The sequence below is a fragment of the Cololabis saira genome, chromosome 13 (genome assembly GCF_033807715.1).
Source record: "Cololabis saira isolate AMF1-May2022 chromosome 13, fColSai1.1, whole genome shotgun sequence".
Taxonomy (NCBI): Eukaryota; Metazoa; Chordata; class Actinopteri; order Beloniformes; family Belonidae; genus Cololabis; species Cololabis saira.
In genome coordinates this window covers 33,708,880-33,724,925 of record NC_084599.1, presented here as the reverse complement: position 1 = coordinate 33,724,925, position 16,046 = coordinate 33,708,880, and the positions used below count along the sequence as shown (strand labels likewise).

At 41.0% G+C, this 16,046-nt stretch overlaps 1 protein-coding gene across 2 annotated transcripts in view; it reads right to left on the bottom strand.

Moving 5' to 3' along the window:
- Positions 1-306: 306 nt before the first annotated feature.
- Positions 307-16,046, bottom strand: part of ror1 (receptor tyrosine kinase-like orphan receptor 1) — a 169,768-nt gene continuing 154,028 nt past the window's right edge. For both annotated transcript variants that reach the window (XM_061738718.1, XM_061738719.1), the window contains 6 exons: positions 13,714-13,959; positions 12,180-12,394; positions 7,541-7,720; positions 5,898-6,125; positions 3,290-3,654; positions 307-2,148 (listed from right to left, as the gene is read on the bottom strand). In XM_061738718.1, coding sequence (XP_061594702.1) covers positions 1,452-2,148; positions 3,290-3,654; positions 5,898-6,125; positions 7,541-7,720; positions 12,180-12,394; positions 13,714-13,959 — 1,931 coding nt within the window. In that variant the 3' untranslated portion in view covers positions 307-1,451. The remainder of the gene's footprint in view (positions 2,149-3,289; positions 3,655-5,897; positions 6,126-7,540; positions 7,721-12,179; positions 12,395-13,713; positions 13,960-16,046) is intronic.

Below are 16,046 nucleotides of genomic sequence, written 5' to 3'. Positions count from 1 at the left end.
GCATCTAACTCAGGCCAATTACTTTTTTGCTGGACATTTGACACGTTAAATAAATACATTTCTAACTAGGAAGATACACCGGACAGAAGATTTTCAGTGCTTTTCTTCCCCTACAGTTGGTGCCAGCTGTTATAAAACCATCTGCAGAACCAAGTAAAAGCAACTTATTACACTCTGTGCCAAAAACTCACCAACATTCTTCTTTTAAGGCACAAACATTTGAAGATATCCAACAGATTTAGTTTGACATGTCCGAGTCCTCACAAAGTACCATAGTAATAACATCATCTAGTATAAGCATTAGTATAAGCATCATGCGTTTGAGCCCTTTTACTATAATCAGTCCTCGTATCTCAAATGGGATTTTTTTTACATGATACAGATTGAAGAAAAAAATGGATACAAACACTTATGGACAAGATCTTTTAAATTCTTCCTTCAAAATAAAACACAGTAAAAACCATCATCAATTATAGAGTTTCTTAAGAGTTTGTTAGAGTTGAAATGTAAGCTGAGCCCAGATCTCATGTTCGCCCAGAGAATGGGCCGGTTCTGGAGGATGATTTCACTGGTCTTTTGATGCATTGGTTGGTGAAAGCTTTGGTCTGATCCTAAACCTGATGCAAAAGAAAAGGAGTGAAACAGGAAAACGGATGCGGATGCTGAGAGCTGTCGATTCAGAAGAGCTCAGACAGGATTGGAGGAAGATTTGAACGCGGTGAAGATGTTGGAGAAGACTCAGGTCGTCACTTTAGGAGGTTGCTCCTAAAAAAAACAAACATTCAACTCTCTTTTTCAGGAAGATTTTTGTGTGAAAATGAAGATGCACTCCCCAGATCTCTGCACGGCGTTGCCAGCACTGCAGCACCTGCAGGCCATCTGAAACCACCTAAGCTCCAGCTGCTCCGCTGGGCGGCCGTCCCACAGCGATCAGCTGTCTGGCCGCGGTGCCAACAAACACGCTCGTGTGCACTTCCAGAGTCCGGCGGGCAGAGTGGGACACCTGGGTTTTATATTTGTGTAAGTACGCCTGTAACGGAGGGAGTCCTGGCACTGCTGAGAGGTACAACTGCATGAAAACCAGTTCATTGGGGGATTGCTACTTTTGGTGCACTGGCTACTTTATTATTATTATTGTTTTTATCTTAATAGAAAGTACTTTTGAATATATATCTAGGTATTTCATTCATTCACTCAGGACTTAACAATTAAGGACAGTACCGTATTTACAAAGGTTAAAATAACATTTTCAGATCATGATACACTTGCTTTAAACAGTAAGGGAGTCGGACAGCTGGTTCTAATACTTTTGTAGCTGCAGCAGTGTCTCTTGCACGTTCGAGCGTGCAGACGAGCCTGTTTGAGTCGGACCGCAGCAGAACTCCGGTACCGGCTCCTCGGCCGAGCGGCCGAGCGGCTGAACCTCCCCTGAAAGAGTCCGGAGCGTCCGCCTACAGGTCGGCGGTGATGACTTGGTCGTTGTACATCAGTACGTCAGAGTCAGGAGAGAGCAGCGCCGATGTCTGCGAGAGGTGCTCCAGCTGCACCACTCCCTTCTGGGAAACTTGTCCGTAAATCTGAGCCGGCCCGCCGCCGCTCCCCGGAATGATGCAGTGGGACAGCAGCGGCATGTTGGCCTCGTGGTTGGAGCCCGTGGTGGACGGGACGCCGCTCACGTGACCCGTGCTGGTGGAGCCGCTGGCGCTGCTGGGCGAGCGGCTCTTCGGCGGCGGTAGGTGGTGTTGCATGACCCGGGTGGGTGGAGCCGGGGCGGCGAAGTGAGCCGGGAAAGCGGCGTACCCCGGCGGGATGGGGTACCCGTTGACGGGGATGAAGCGCTGGTGGGTTTGGGGCACGGCCATGGGCGTCCAGGTGGGGATGGTGGCCATCTGCCCCGGCTGGGGGAGAGCCTGCGCGGGGTACAGGTACCCTGCGGCCGTGGCGTAGCGCGGGTTGCTGAGGTTGCTGACGGGGCTGGCGCTGAGGGAAGTGGTCTGGGTGGTGGCGTTGCCTCCTCCACCAGAGGGCGTGCTGGAGCTGGCGTGGGACGACAGCCCCTCCCAGGCTCGCAGGCGGATGTGGAGGTCCTTGAAGCGCGGCCGACGTGCCGGCGCCTCCTGCCAGCATTCAGTCATCAAACCATAAAACCTGGAAGACAACAGAGCTACTGTGACATCACTCTCACCAAGTAGGAACCTGCTTTGAAAAGGCAGATTTGGGCTTTTAGTTATTTTGTATTCTTATTGCTTTCATGACTTCTGGTAACAAAATATCCAAAGCAAAGAGTTAAGATTCTTGTAGATTAAATTTTTATTATGACCTTTGGATAATTTTCACGTTTAAAAATGTTGAAAGAGCCATATTGGACCAAAAACACAAAACACGTCTTGTATAAGCCTTAGAATGAAGGCAACACATGCTGCATGTATCTATATTAGTTATAACTGGGGGAAGATTATTTTTTTTTCATTATGCACTTCGAAAAAAAGTCGAAATGTCGAGAAAAAAGTCGAAATGTTGCGAAAAAAGTTGAAATGTCGAACAAAAAGTCGAAATTTCGAGATTAATGTTGAAGAACAATCTCGAGAAAAAAGTCGAAATGTTGAGAAAAAAGTCGAAATGTCGAGAAAAAAGTCAAAATTTCGAGATTAATGTTGAAGTACAATCTCGAGAAAAAAGTCGAAATGTCGAGAAAAAAGTCAAAATGTCGAGAAAAAAGTAGAAATGTCGAGATTGAAAAGGAAAGGAAAAAGGAAGAAAAAAGGGAAAAAAAGAAGAAAAAAAGGGAAAAAAAGAAGAAAAAAGAAAAAAAAGGAAAGGAAAAAAAAAGAAAATAAGGAAAAAAAAAAGAAGAAAAAAAAAGGTCAAACATTTTTGAAAAAGCTCCAGGGAGCCACTAGGGCGGCGCTAAAGAACTTTTTTCTCAACATTTCGACTTTTTCACGAAATTTTGACTATTTCCTCGACATTTCAATGTTTTTCTCAACATTTCGACTTTTTTCTCGAAAATTTGACTTTTTTCTTGAAAAAAAAAATCTTCCCCCAGTTATAACTAATACAGATACATGCAGCATGTGTTGCCTTCATTCTAAGGCTTATACAAGACTTTTCATTTTTTGCGGCTCCAGACATATTTGTTTTTTGTGTTTTTGGTCCAATACGGCTCTTTCAACATTTTGGGTTGCCGACCCCTGATCTATTCTGAAAACATTCATTTAAACACAAAGTTTATCTTGCATGCAGAAAGGACTGCGGTGCACGTATGAAAATGTCTTTGGCTGCAACTTACCTTGGCGGACAGTCCTCAGGGCAGGGCAGCAGCTGCCTCTTTCTCACCATCTCCATCACCTCCTGGTTGGAGAAGCCGTAGTAAGGCTGCAGGCCGTAGCTGAACAGCTCCCACAGGACGACGCCGAACGACCAGATGTCCGAGTCGGTGCTGAACTTGCCGTAGGCGATGGCCTCGGGGGGCATCCAGCGGATGGGCAGCAGCGTTTTGGGCTGGATGCAGAAGTAGTCTGAGGAGTAGATCTCTCTGGAGAGACCCAGGTCAGATATCTTCACATGCAGGTGCTCCCCGACCAAGACGTTCCGCGCCGCCAGGTCTTTGTGGTTGTAGTGGTGGCTGGCCAAGTACTCCATCCCTCCAGCCACCTGGTCACATGATCACAGGAGATTAGTGAAGATTAGTAAAATTAGTTTTTTGGTAAAACGAAGCAACTTTCTAACTTTTGTTCATCCCAGGAATTTTACCTTGACTAATATTAAACTATCAGTGTAAAGAAAACAAACAAACGAGTAATCTGATTCATCAAACTATGTCTCTCAAGGTTCAATAAAATAAACAAAAGCCACAGGAATCAAAGAATATGCAAACTAAGATTACATAAAGACTTGACTTAATGCTTTCAGAGGGTTGCACATGCAAGTTCAGTGTCAACATTTGCTATGGTTTGGTTTTCTACACTACATAAACCAATTTACAGGAAAGTAAAACATCTTGTGTCAAGAAGATTTTGATAAATATTTTTCTAGTTGTACGAATTCTAGTCAAGAATTTTTCTTTATCCCATTGGAAAAGATTTTTTGCTTAAAATGAGACAATTTTGACTTATTTCTAGCGGGGCTGTTTTTGCATCGTAACATATCCACATGACAGGCATCATTTATACTCTTAAATATCTGAAGAACAATATAGAAATGTTTCTACTTCTTTTTTTAACATTTATGTAAAGATATATTGATATGCACAGAAAAGACTGCAATGTAAACATGCTTCTTTTTGCAGCTGACTGGTGTTTAACTAGTCCTGTGTGTCACAGGAACTCCTCAGTAGGTCTTAAAACAATTAGTCTACTAAAGTTTTGTTCTGAAATCTAGTGAAAGGAGAGTTTTGTAGGATTAACGCAGCTGAATGAGAGTAGAGAGCTTCTACTTGGACACTGAAGTTACCCTACAGTGTCCGAGTGCATGAAATAAAGCTCTCCAAACCTAAACATCGGCTCATGTTCATGAAAATGTTGAACCACACTTTGCAGAGCCTTCAGTCTTCCTTTTGTGGACTGGAAAACTGACGCTGTGCCTGGCTGAGCTACGACTGAATGTAAACACTCCCGTCTCTGCGCTTCCCCTTTACCGATCACTGTTTGTGTTTGCAGTGAACATTTTCACCAGGATGACTATTCCTGATGAATAAGGAGAATAAATCCTGCAATGAAGCACCATTTGTACCAAGATCTGCCAGAGACTGTAGCTGACCCAAACAAACAACCCATCCCAGTTGAGAATAGCTCGATGCAAGTAATCCCTGGCAGTTCTTTTACAATCACTTAATAATTCAGTACGACTCACAATCTACCAATCCTGATAGAGCCTAGATTAAAACAATAGCAGAACTTTCCTTTAAGGTTAAATACTTTCAGCACAGAGTCAGAAACAAACTGACATTTTAGAATAAACTGGACTATTTAAAATAAATAATAAAATAAATATCAAAAGATAGTGTTATGGGGGGAAAAACATGAACATCCATTATTCATCTTTGATTTTTTTGTACAGGACTGTCTCAGAAAATTAGAATATTGTGATAAAGTCCTTTATTTTCTGTAATGCAAAAATGTCATACATTCTGGATTCATTACAAATCAACTGAAATATTGCAAGCCTTTTATTACTTTAATATTGCTGATCATGGCTTACAGTTTAAGAAAACTCAAGTAAAAAATTTGAATATTCTGGGGATCTTAATAAAAGCCTTAGCCCATAATCAGCAATATTAAAATAATAAAAGGCTTGCAATATTTCAGTTGATTTGTAATGAATCCAGAATGTATGTCATTTTTGTTTTTTTAATTGCATTACAGAAAATAAAGAACTTAATCAAAATATTCTAATTTTCTGAGACAGTCCTGTATATCAATTTCCTCTGATTCAATGTCTAGTGATTTTTACCTCAGTCTTAATTAATACGGTGCTATTCCCCCTACAGGCACTAGGGGGCGGTATTACACTGGTACTCAGCAGCCAGCAGCACACGTGGGCACCCAGGAAAAATAAACTTCTATTTTGGAGCCAACACCAGTTCAACAGAAGTACAAAGTGGGTAATAAAGGGAGGCGACAGCATCTTGGCTTTCTAGTGCAACTTCCCAGTTTTCCCAAGTCATGATTAAATCAGGTAATTACTTCATGTTTGCCACATTGAAGTTCAACACTAAAACAGTTTATGCATGACCAGGGCATGAGAATCTTCAAGATCCAGTGGTTCTGGAAATGCAGTGTTATATCACTGCATTTAAGATATGTCCTTTATTTGGAGTTTTGAATCGACCAACTGGAAAATAAGATTAAAAAAAGAGGAAAATTGGAATGTGTTCTTTGTAGGTTTTCACTTCTTACCTGTATGGCTATGTGCAGAAAGTCGCCGTGATCCAAGCTGGATTTCACGGTGCCATCTTCGTCACTGCTGCAGCCGACGTCCGAGTGCGGCGAGCGCATGATGAGGAACTCGTGGAGATCGCCTTGCGGCAGAAACTCGAACAGCATGCAGACCGGCTGCTCCTGGGTGACGACGCCGAGCAGGCAGACCACGTTGGGATGCTGCAGCTCGGTCAGCACGGCCACCTCCTTTCATTCAATTCAGACAAACAGTAGTGAGTTCAACTCATCATTAGGGGTGGGCAAAAATATCGATATGGCAATATATCGCGATACTTTTCCAGCCGATTCAATATCGATATTCAAAATTTGAATTTCGATTTTTTTTTTGTTTTTTTTTTAATCCCCGATCTTTTTCCCATTATATCACCCAGTGCTCCTAAGTGACAGTCCTGGGCATTGCCACTCTCTACCAACCCTGGGAGGGCCCTGCACTGAGCTCAGGTTTTATTTCACGTTTTATTTCATTTTATAATTTATTTTTTATATAACACAATTGCCTGTCCTTAAAAAATGAAAAATAATGGACAGAGGTTTATTTATTTATGGATTTATATCTATACTGACTGATCACTGTGCCTGTCCTTGGTTTTAGTACCCATCTTTCTTGTGTTTATTATCATTTGCCACATAATTAAAGCAACCTCATACTAAATTTAATGTTAATTTCATATGATGTAAATAATATGAAAAACATATACAAATATGTTGTAACTTTAGCTTGTATAGTTATAATAAAACATTGTTTTGACTCAGTTTGTCCCATGAATTGTCCCTATAATCTGATGAACGTGCAACTTGGATTTTAAGATCCATCACTATCATCTGATGTACATATACAACTTGGATTTTAAGATGTGTAATGCATTTTTACATTTTTCGGTGAACTATGTAGAATATAATAATCGGGATATCGCATAATCGGGATATCGCAATGTGTATCGTATCGTTGCTCAAGTATCGTGATGCGTATCGTATCGTGAGGTCCTTCCCAATACCCAACCCTACTCATCATTAAACTACCTTTACTGAAAACATAATGTATACAAAGTCTCGGGACTTCAAGGACTGCTCTCATTTTAATCTAAGTTGGCTGAAGTTGATCTATACGAGCACTTCAGTGCCTCTCAAGAGATACATTACGACATTTTTCTTTTTGGTGGTGTCATTTTAAAAGTTGGCACTCGAGGTCTGCCTCATTTTCTGCAAATGGAAAGCGAAGATTATGTTCCAAATATGTCATCTGCCTCAATCTTCCTTAACAGCTAAATTGACCGGGACAGCCTGCCAGCAGTTACTGTTTATTTTTCAAACTATTTCCAGTGAACTTCTGTCCAGTTCAGTGATTTTTTTTTTTTTTTTAGCAGTAGGCAGCCGAGAGCCTAACACATTTACCTTCTGAGGAAATATACCAAGGCATGCCTAAAATGTTGTGGAAAAAGATTACCATCCACAAAAAAAAAATAGCCCACAGGAGTGTGGCTTCTGAAATTACATGCAGCTGCTGGAGAGATTATTTCAGTTTTCTCCAGATTTATACACACACAATGATAGGAAATGACCTACTTATCAACAATAATATGTGTACAGAGCTAAAGATGTACCTGTTGGAAGTCTGCCCAGTGCTGACTGTTGGAAACGTCTTTCATAGTTTTGATGGCGACGAGCTGGGCCTGGTCCATGCCCGGCAGGTACAGGTGACCCTTGTAGATCTTCCCCAGGCCGCACTCCCCGAGCTCCTCCATGAAACGCACCGCTGACAGGGGAAGCTCTTTGGCTTTGCTCTGCAGAGTCCAGAGCAATGCACAGAAAGAAAGAAGTGATATGAACAAGCAGTTTTATAGAAATACTACAACATAATGCTGTTCGGGAGTGTGTTACCCAATATATCACAGAATGCAGGTTGTAAAAAAAAGCTGTAAAATAAAATGAAACTCGAGCCCGGAGATTTGAGAATTGTTATAATCAAGACTCGACCCATTACATCAGCTCCAAACAATTCCTTTTTTACAGCTTTTGAAGGCAAAGTGGGAAAACTGTGAAATCTGCCAGCAGTTGAGCAAAACTTTAACATTTTCATTTGGCTCTTAGGTAAAGCAGCATCGAGGAACAATTACCTCTCGCGCCAGTAAACTGACGAATCACATGTAGAAATAGAAGAAAATGACTGCGGGTTGATCCACAAAACCACGGCTGCATCTTTATTCAAATGCACAGAACCAACGGTAGAGGCTTTAAAAACACTTTCCCCTCAGGGATGAGGTTCTGAGTCACCGCGTGAGGAAATGGTTAATCCGTGACGTCGTTGCTGATAACAGCTGTTGTGGTTTTCATTTCTGTGTTGGATCATGCTGCTTGAGCAGGAGAAAGAAGGTGATTTTTCAAGCCGTTTGCAACAGCGCCCAGGTCAGGCGTGGCCGTGACGTTTGATTTCTGCAATGCTGAACCAAATAAACCAACATTTTTTTTTAAATAATTAAAAGAAAAACCGGTCCTCTTCATAATTTTTATGGACAGGATTTCTAGGCGTAGTCAGGGGCCGGAGGGGATCCGGTTTGGGAAGCACAGGATTTCATCTCTGCTTTTTTGCGGATGATGTTGTCCTGTTGGCTTCATCAGACCGGGACCTCCAGCATGTGCTGGGGCGGTTTGAGGCCGAGTGCGACGCGGCAGGGATGAGAATCAGCACCTCCAAGACCGAGGCTATGGTTCTCCATCGGGAAAGGGTGGCGTGACTTCTCCGGGTGGGTGGAGAAGTCCTGCCTCAGGTGGAGGAGTTCAAGTATCTCGGGATCTTGTTCACGAGTGAGGGAACGATGGAGCGGGAGATTGACAGACGGATCGGTGCAGCGTCCGCAGTTATGCGGTCGATGTACTGGACCGTCGTGGTGAAGAGGGAGCTGAGCCGGAAAGGCGAAGCTCTCGATTTACCGGTCAATCTACGCCCCTACCCTCACCTATGGTCATGAACTTTGGGTAGTGACCGAAAGGACGAGATCGCGGATACAAGCGGCCGAGATGAGTTTCCTCCGCAGGGTGGCTGGACGCTCCCTTAGAGATAGGGTGAGGAGTTCGGTCACCCGGGAGGAGCTCGGAGTCGAGCCGCTACTCCTCCACATTGAGAGGAGTCAGCTGAGGTGGCTTGGGCATCTGTACCGGATCCTCCTGGACGCCTCCCTAGGGAGGTGTTCCAGGCATGTCCCTCCTCCCTAGGGAGGTGTTCCAGGCATGTCCCTCCTCCCTAGGGAGGTGTTCCAGGCATGTCCCACCGGGAGGAGACCCCGGGGAAGACCCAGGACACGCTGGAGAGACTATGTCTCTCGGCTGGCCTGGGAACGCCTCGGACTCCCCTTTGCACTTCATATTCTGTGTTGCCATTTGTTCAGCTTAATACTCATATTTTCATGATCATGTGTACAGTAATTTTTTTTTATCTTTTTTTTTTAAATTTTTTTATTATTTTATTTTCATTCATGTTCTACATGCAATTTTTATGATTTATTTTTATTTTTATGATTTTATATCCTCATAAGGATTTTGTTAAATGTTATTAGGTGGGGGCTCCTCATAAGCCTACTGGCTTGCTCGCTCCTCCCTGCACAGTTTCTTTTAACTGAACTTACTTGTGTAATGTTCTTTTTTTTTACGTTATGTGCTAAATAAACTAAACTAAACTAAACTAAACTAAACTAAAGCAAGAGCTGGTGGAAGAGCTGGAGGAAGTGTCTGGGGTGAAGGAAGTCTGGGCATCCCTGCTGAGGCTGCTGCCCCCGCGACCCGGGAACGGATAAGCGGAAGAAGATGAGTGAGTGAGTAAAAGAAAAAACTTAAATGAAATGGGTTTTAGGATGGATGCTGTGTTTGCCGATTTAGGTATTCATGGGTGTGGAGAAGGACTGGAGTGGAGCCGGATTAAGCCCCACTGGAACTAAATCCAGTGAGGCTGAGCTGAACTCTGGGTTTGCAGAGTCACTGAGCTTTGTCACTAAGCTGGAGTTCATCAGATCCACCAACCAATAAAAACTTTAGGTCTGGTTGGTATTAAAAATATTGAGCAAATGCATTCAAATGAACTAAGAATATATTGGATCATTCATGCATTTATAGGGTACATTTATTACTGTATGTGTGTGTGTGAGATAGAAAGAGCTCCATTAGGAGTGTGTGAGGTTGTATCAGGGAGAAGGTAAAAAGTGGGGAGAGGTTGGCAGAGATTTTGAGATTCCAGGAACTCTGAGATGAATAATGAAATTCCTTTGTGAGCGGGACACACACACACACTCTCTCTCAAACACACACACAGGTTGATATGAGCTCTGAGGGGGGTGTGACTGAGCTGAATATTATGAGAAACACAGATGTTTTTAGTTATAGGCTTCTTCAACCCTTCTTTCCTCCCCACGCCCACCCTTCAGATCCTCTTCACACCACCGCAAGTTTATGTGTGTGTGTGTGTGTGCGTGTGTGTGGGTCTAAACTGACTGTTACAGGCTGTGGCCTCTACATGACCCCAAAGCAAAGCCTTCTGGGTAGCAGCTTAATCCCAACCCCAGACAAAGTTGCAGATAATGACAAAAAGAAAAGTTGTGCAGATTTAAGGCTCATTAAAAGGGTTTTAAAAGATTGGAAGTCCTCATTTATTTCAGATAGTCTTGTAGATTACTTGTATTTAGCTACGAGATTGGATTCATGTATTGGGAGGAAGAGTGACTCGAGGCACATCTCTGTTAAGTGTTTTTTCCACTTTTAACACGGATGATTTTATAGTCTGATATGTTTGGACCACATTTCAGAGCCATCTTTGTTCAAAAAAAGGACATTTAAAATCAACTGCATGCTTGTCACCATCTTTGATCGGCTGTAAAGTTGAATCTTTGCAAATTGATTAACTAAACAATCATCTGTATTTCAAAACATGAATAAATAAACCAATAAAAAAGTGGATTCTTACGACGGAGTATTAGGGCCAAACAACTAAGACAAAAAAAAATTGAAATTACGAGAATAAAGTCATAATATAATGAGAATTAAGTCGTAAAATTATGTGAATAAAGTCATAATGTTGCGAAAATAAAGTCGGAATAGAATAAAGTCGTAACATTACGAGAATAAGGTCGTAACATTACGAGAATAAAGTCGTAACATTACGAGAATAAAGTCGTAATAGAATAAAGTCGTAACATTACGAGAATAAAGTCGTAACATTACGAGAATAAAGTCGTAATAGAATAAAGTCGTAATATTACGAGAATAAAGTCGTAACATTACGAGAATAAAGTCGTAACATTACGAGAATAAAGTCGTAATATTACGAGAATAAAGTGGTAATTTATGAGAACTCCAACATGAAGAGTATCTTCTCCCTGTGTTAAAATGAGGAATGTCTTGTGAAGTTATATTTATATATATTATTATATATTACGACTTTATTCTCGTAATATTACAACTTTATCCTCACAACATTATGACTTTATTCTGGTAATTCTACGACTTTGTTTTCGTAATTTCCATTTTTTTTTGTCTTAGTTTGGCCCTAATACTCCGTCGTAGATTCTGATGCTTCTGACTGTCTGTCGTCAGTTTTTGATGCTAATCCTACACACGGCAGCTCGAATGTTAGCTCTGACGGATACACGAGACAGTTTCACACCCTCCACTGCAGCAACGTCAAGTTATGTGTGAAAAGAAACTGAACCAATGAGTGTGCAACCCTAAAGAAAGCATAACACAGATCCTTACGTGAGCTCCTAATATGTGACAGAGGTCTGATGGTCTGTGGGATGGAGGAGGAGGAGGAGGGGAAATAATAAAAAAAAACTCCAGAGGAAAAGGGATGGATGGACATAAGAGGAAATAAAAGTATGGACTAAGTGAATGCAGGAATGTGAGGGAGAGGTGTAAAAGAAAAAGTGGTACAGAAATAAACAGAGAGGCAAAGAGCCGCAGCTGAACATTCCTGGTCCCGCTGAGATCTGATAATGGAGATCAGAAGCTCCGGCTGAGTCGGGTCACTTCCACACACTGTGCTACGTAACCCCGGCATGCTGCGACGCATCCCAGTTCACACTGGGACAATGTTTTGACTCCTGCAGTCGGATTTCAAGACTTTTTTACACGGCAAAATGAAGCGTATTTAGGGCCAGAACACAACGGTCCAAGATGCTGCATGAGCATAAAAACAGCATGTTGGGTTGGAAACTTATTTCACATGTTTGGCTGTTTGTAGACTGTGCTGCTTTATACCTTTGGTTTGTACGCCGTTGTCAGCATGGACATCTCCACGTTTTGCCCCCGGACCGGTTTGGGCTGACGTGGGGCGGGAGGCCGGGAGGACTTCTGATTGTTGCGGCACACGCAAATGAAGAAGAAGAGCAAGGCAATGGCCAAGGGGATGGCCACGCTGGGGACCAGGATGTACAAGATCTCCATGTTCCCGCCGCCTGACAAGTCCTTGTGGTCTACGGAGACAGAGGAATACGATAAGGCAGTGATATTGAAACAGTAAAAGAAATCAGATTTCTTGGAGTAATAATGGATGATCAAATTAGCTGGAAATCTCATATTAAGTATGTACAAAACAAAGTTTCAAAGAGCATTGCAGTACTTAACAGAGAAAAACAGGTTTTGGATCACAGGGCCCTTCATATTCTTTACTGCTCACTAGTTCTTCCATATTTCACTTACTGTGCCGAAATTTGGGGCAACAATTATAAAACCAGGTTACATTCATTACTCATACTTCAAAAGAGAGCAATACGATACATTCATAAGGCTGGATATCGAGATCACACTAACTCACTATTCTTACAGTCTAAAGTATTAAAACTTATGGATTTAGTGGCATTTCAATCTGCACAAGTAATGTTTAAAGCAAAAAATCATTCGCTACCGGATAATATTCAGAAATTATTTATTGGGAGGGAAGGGGGTTATAATTTATGGGGAAACCTAAACTTCAAATCTTTATTTGTGCGTACAACAAAAACAAGTTTTTGTGTATCAGTTTGTGGAATCCAACTGTGGAATGGTTTGAATTTGGAGTTAAAAGAATGTACAAACATAAAACAATTTAAGAAGAAATATAAAGACATGGTTTATTTGAGGTATAAAAATGAAGACTGTGTTTAAAGATCAGCAGTGTGTGTTTTGCTATTTCGTCATGTTGTCTTTGTATGTTTGTATAGATATACGTATTATATTTATATCATAGTTATATTTATATCATAGTCATATTATATTTATATCATAGTTACTGTATATTATATTTATGATAAAGCTTACATTTGGTATTAAACAGGTTATTTTTGTAAAAATTATATATATTTATTTATATAAATTAGTGTATAGTATAAAACGTAAATACAGGCATATAATTTATGTTTAGTTGTGGAAAGGGGGTGGGATTAAATAAGTTTATACTTCCTCCCACTCCTTTTCGAACATGTAACTGAAATATGTTTTTTGATGTTTTTTCTTTATGTGGTGGAATGCCCACCTGTATTTGTTTCTCTTATCTTTTTTTCTTGTTTTTTTTTTTATACATGTTCGAAATAAATAAAAACGAACGAACGAACGAACGAAAGGTTTGTTATCGAGTACTGCAGGCGGCGTCACAATAAAAAACAAACCATACACCCAAAACCGGCTGCTGTGAACAAAGCTGTGAAGACATGACTGATAACGCACCTGTTGTACAGCATTCCTGTTGCGTTTTGACCAAAAGCATTTTATCTCAATCTGTTCACTTAAAGAAGTTGTAGTTTGGATGTTGCCTCACCGCAGATGGCTATGTCACAGAGCTCCATGCGGACCGCCTCGTCCAGCGTGAAACACCAGGGGGCGTCGTGCTTGTTCCCCGGGTTGCGGCAGTACGAGTGGCCCCCGTTCAGCTCTGCGTAGCGGACGGCCTGGTACGTGTGGCTGTGAGGGTACTGGGAGTTCCAGGGCTGGCACTGGCGCCCAGACTTGGTCACGCTGACCGTCCCTCGGTAGTCGGAGCCGCTGCTGTTGTAACACTTGTGATCTGAGGAACAGAGCAGGTGAGGAGACTGTCAGTTTGGAGGTCATAACAAGGTCAAAGCCAGAGACCCTGTTCAGGAGGGAAATGGGAATTAATGTAAGGCCACTGTGTATCTGTCAGGTGTTAATAAGGAGAACATTAGCCATTATTGAAAATATAAATGTAATAATCCCGAAAGTAGTTTAAAACTATTTATTCAAGGTCGAAATGTGAGATAATCAGAGGTGTCAAAAGTATTTACATTCATTACTCAGGTAGAAGTATAGATACTAGAGTTTAAAAATACTCATGTAGAAGTTGAAGTATCAACTCAAGTTTTTTACTCAAGTAAAAGTATAAAAGTACTGGTTTCAAAACTACTTAAAGTATAAAAGTAAAAGTAATGTAAGGGGGAAAAAAGCCATTAAGGACAAAAGCCATTGAAAATGAATGCATCTTAGTATAATGCAAATATATTAAAGAACCATATATGTGTACTATTGAGCATTATTATGTGTTTCAGAGAGCAGGAGATATGATGACTAGTTGCCTATAAGTATTGTAATGGTGCAAAAAGTCAAACTTCAGAAACATGTTATCATTTATCCTAACCTTTATTGGAATGTACATCCAAGTTTAGTTGCAGGAATCTGAGGGAACGGATGTAAGAACAAAACTGGACAAGAACATCTGAGCCACAACCAAATTCACTCTATCCGGATGGAGCAATTTAACTGGATAGTTTTTGTTTTAAAGGCCAAAATGAAATAGAGTAACAAGGCCTTTTTTAAAATGTAAGGAGTAAAAAGTACAGATAATTGCGTGAAAATGTAAGGAGTAAAAGTAAAAAGTCGTCTGAAAAATAATTACTCCAGTGAAGTATAGATAACCAAAATTTCTACTTAAGTAAGGTAACAAAGTATTTGTACTTCGTTACTTGACACCTCTGGAGATAATAAATAATGGATTTCGAGGGAGTGCCGGCATTAAAGGTGTGTTATCAGCATTCAAACAGTAAACACTGCTTTGACTTCCTTGCAAGCTAGCTTCAACAATATCCAACACGCAAGTGCATGATATTCAACTGGATCCTACCACGTATCACCTTTCCTTTCAATATCTCCTCCCTGGACGGATCAGTACTCCAATGTGTCAATTCCTATAAATATCTGGGTATCTGGCTTGACAATTCACTCTCTTTTGACGTCCACATTAATACACTACTTTCAAAAGTCAGATCTAAAATTGTTTTTTTATTCTGCAATAAAGCATCTTTCACCCACCTTGCAAAGCACGCTCTGGTTAAAATGACAATCCTCCCAATTGTAGATTACGGTGATAGTATATAGGTCTGCCTCCAAAACTATTCTCATTAAACTTGACGTCATCTCCCACACCGCCATCCGCCTTGTTACAGGTGCTCCTGTTAACACCCATCACTGTAACCTGGACTCACCTCAACTGGCCTTCACTTCACTCCCGTAGACTGATCCACTGGTATCATTTCATCTACAACACCATCACTGGAAGCACCCCTTCATATCCTGGCTCACTACTTAATATCAAGATCAGTAATCGGAACCTACGTTCAAACCGTTACATTAACTAGTTACCTCCTTTGGCCAGAATTCATTTCAGTTGGCTGCTGCTAGTGATTGGAATCATCTGCAGCAAACACTTAAACTTCACACATTCCTCCCATTCTCCTCCTTCAAAAATACACTCCCAACATTCATCTGTGATCATTGCACATGTTTATAACTCTTCCGGACCAACGCTACCACTTTTTACTCATATTTTTTATGTGTTGTGTGTTTTTTATATATCATGTTTGATTGTTTGTTTCACTGTGTTGTATGTGCTCAGGGGCGTCAATTGGGTATGAAGGTATGGCAGCCGCCACACCTTGGCTTCAAGGGAAAATGTAAATGTTTGTTTTTTAAATACATTTATGGAATTACTCTGTGTCTATTTGTATTGATTATTCTATTACTTAATACATATAGAATAACTACAAATGCAAATCAGAACAACATGATCGATTTCACTAGTTATTTTACACTGCAAAAACTCAAAATCTTAACAAGAATATTTGTCTTATTTATAGTTAA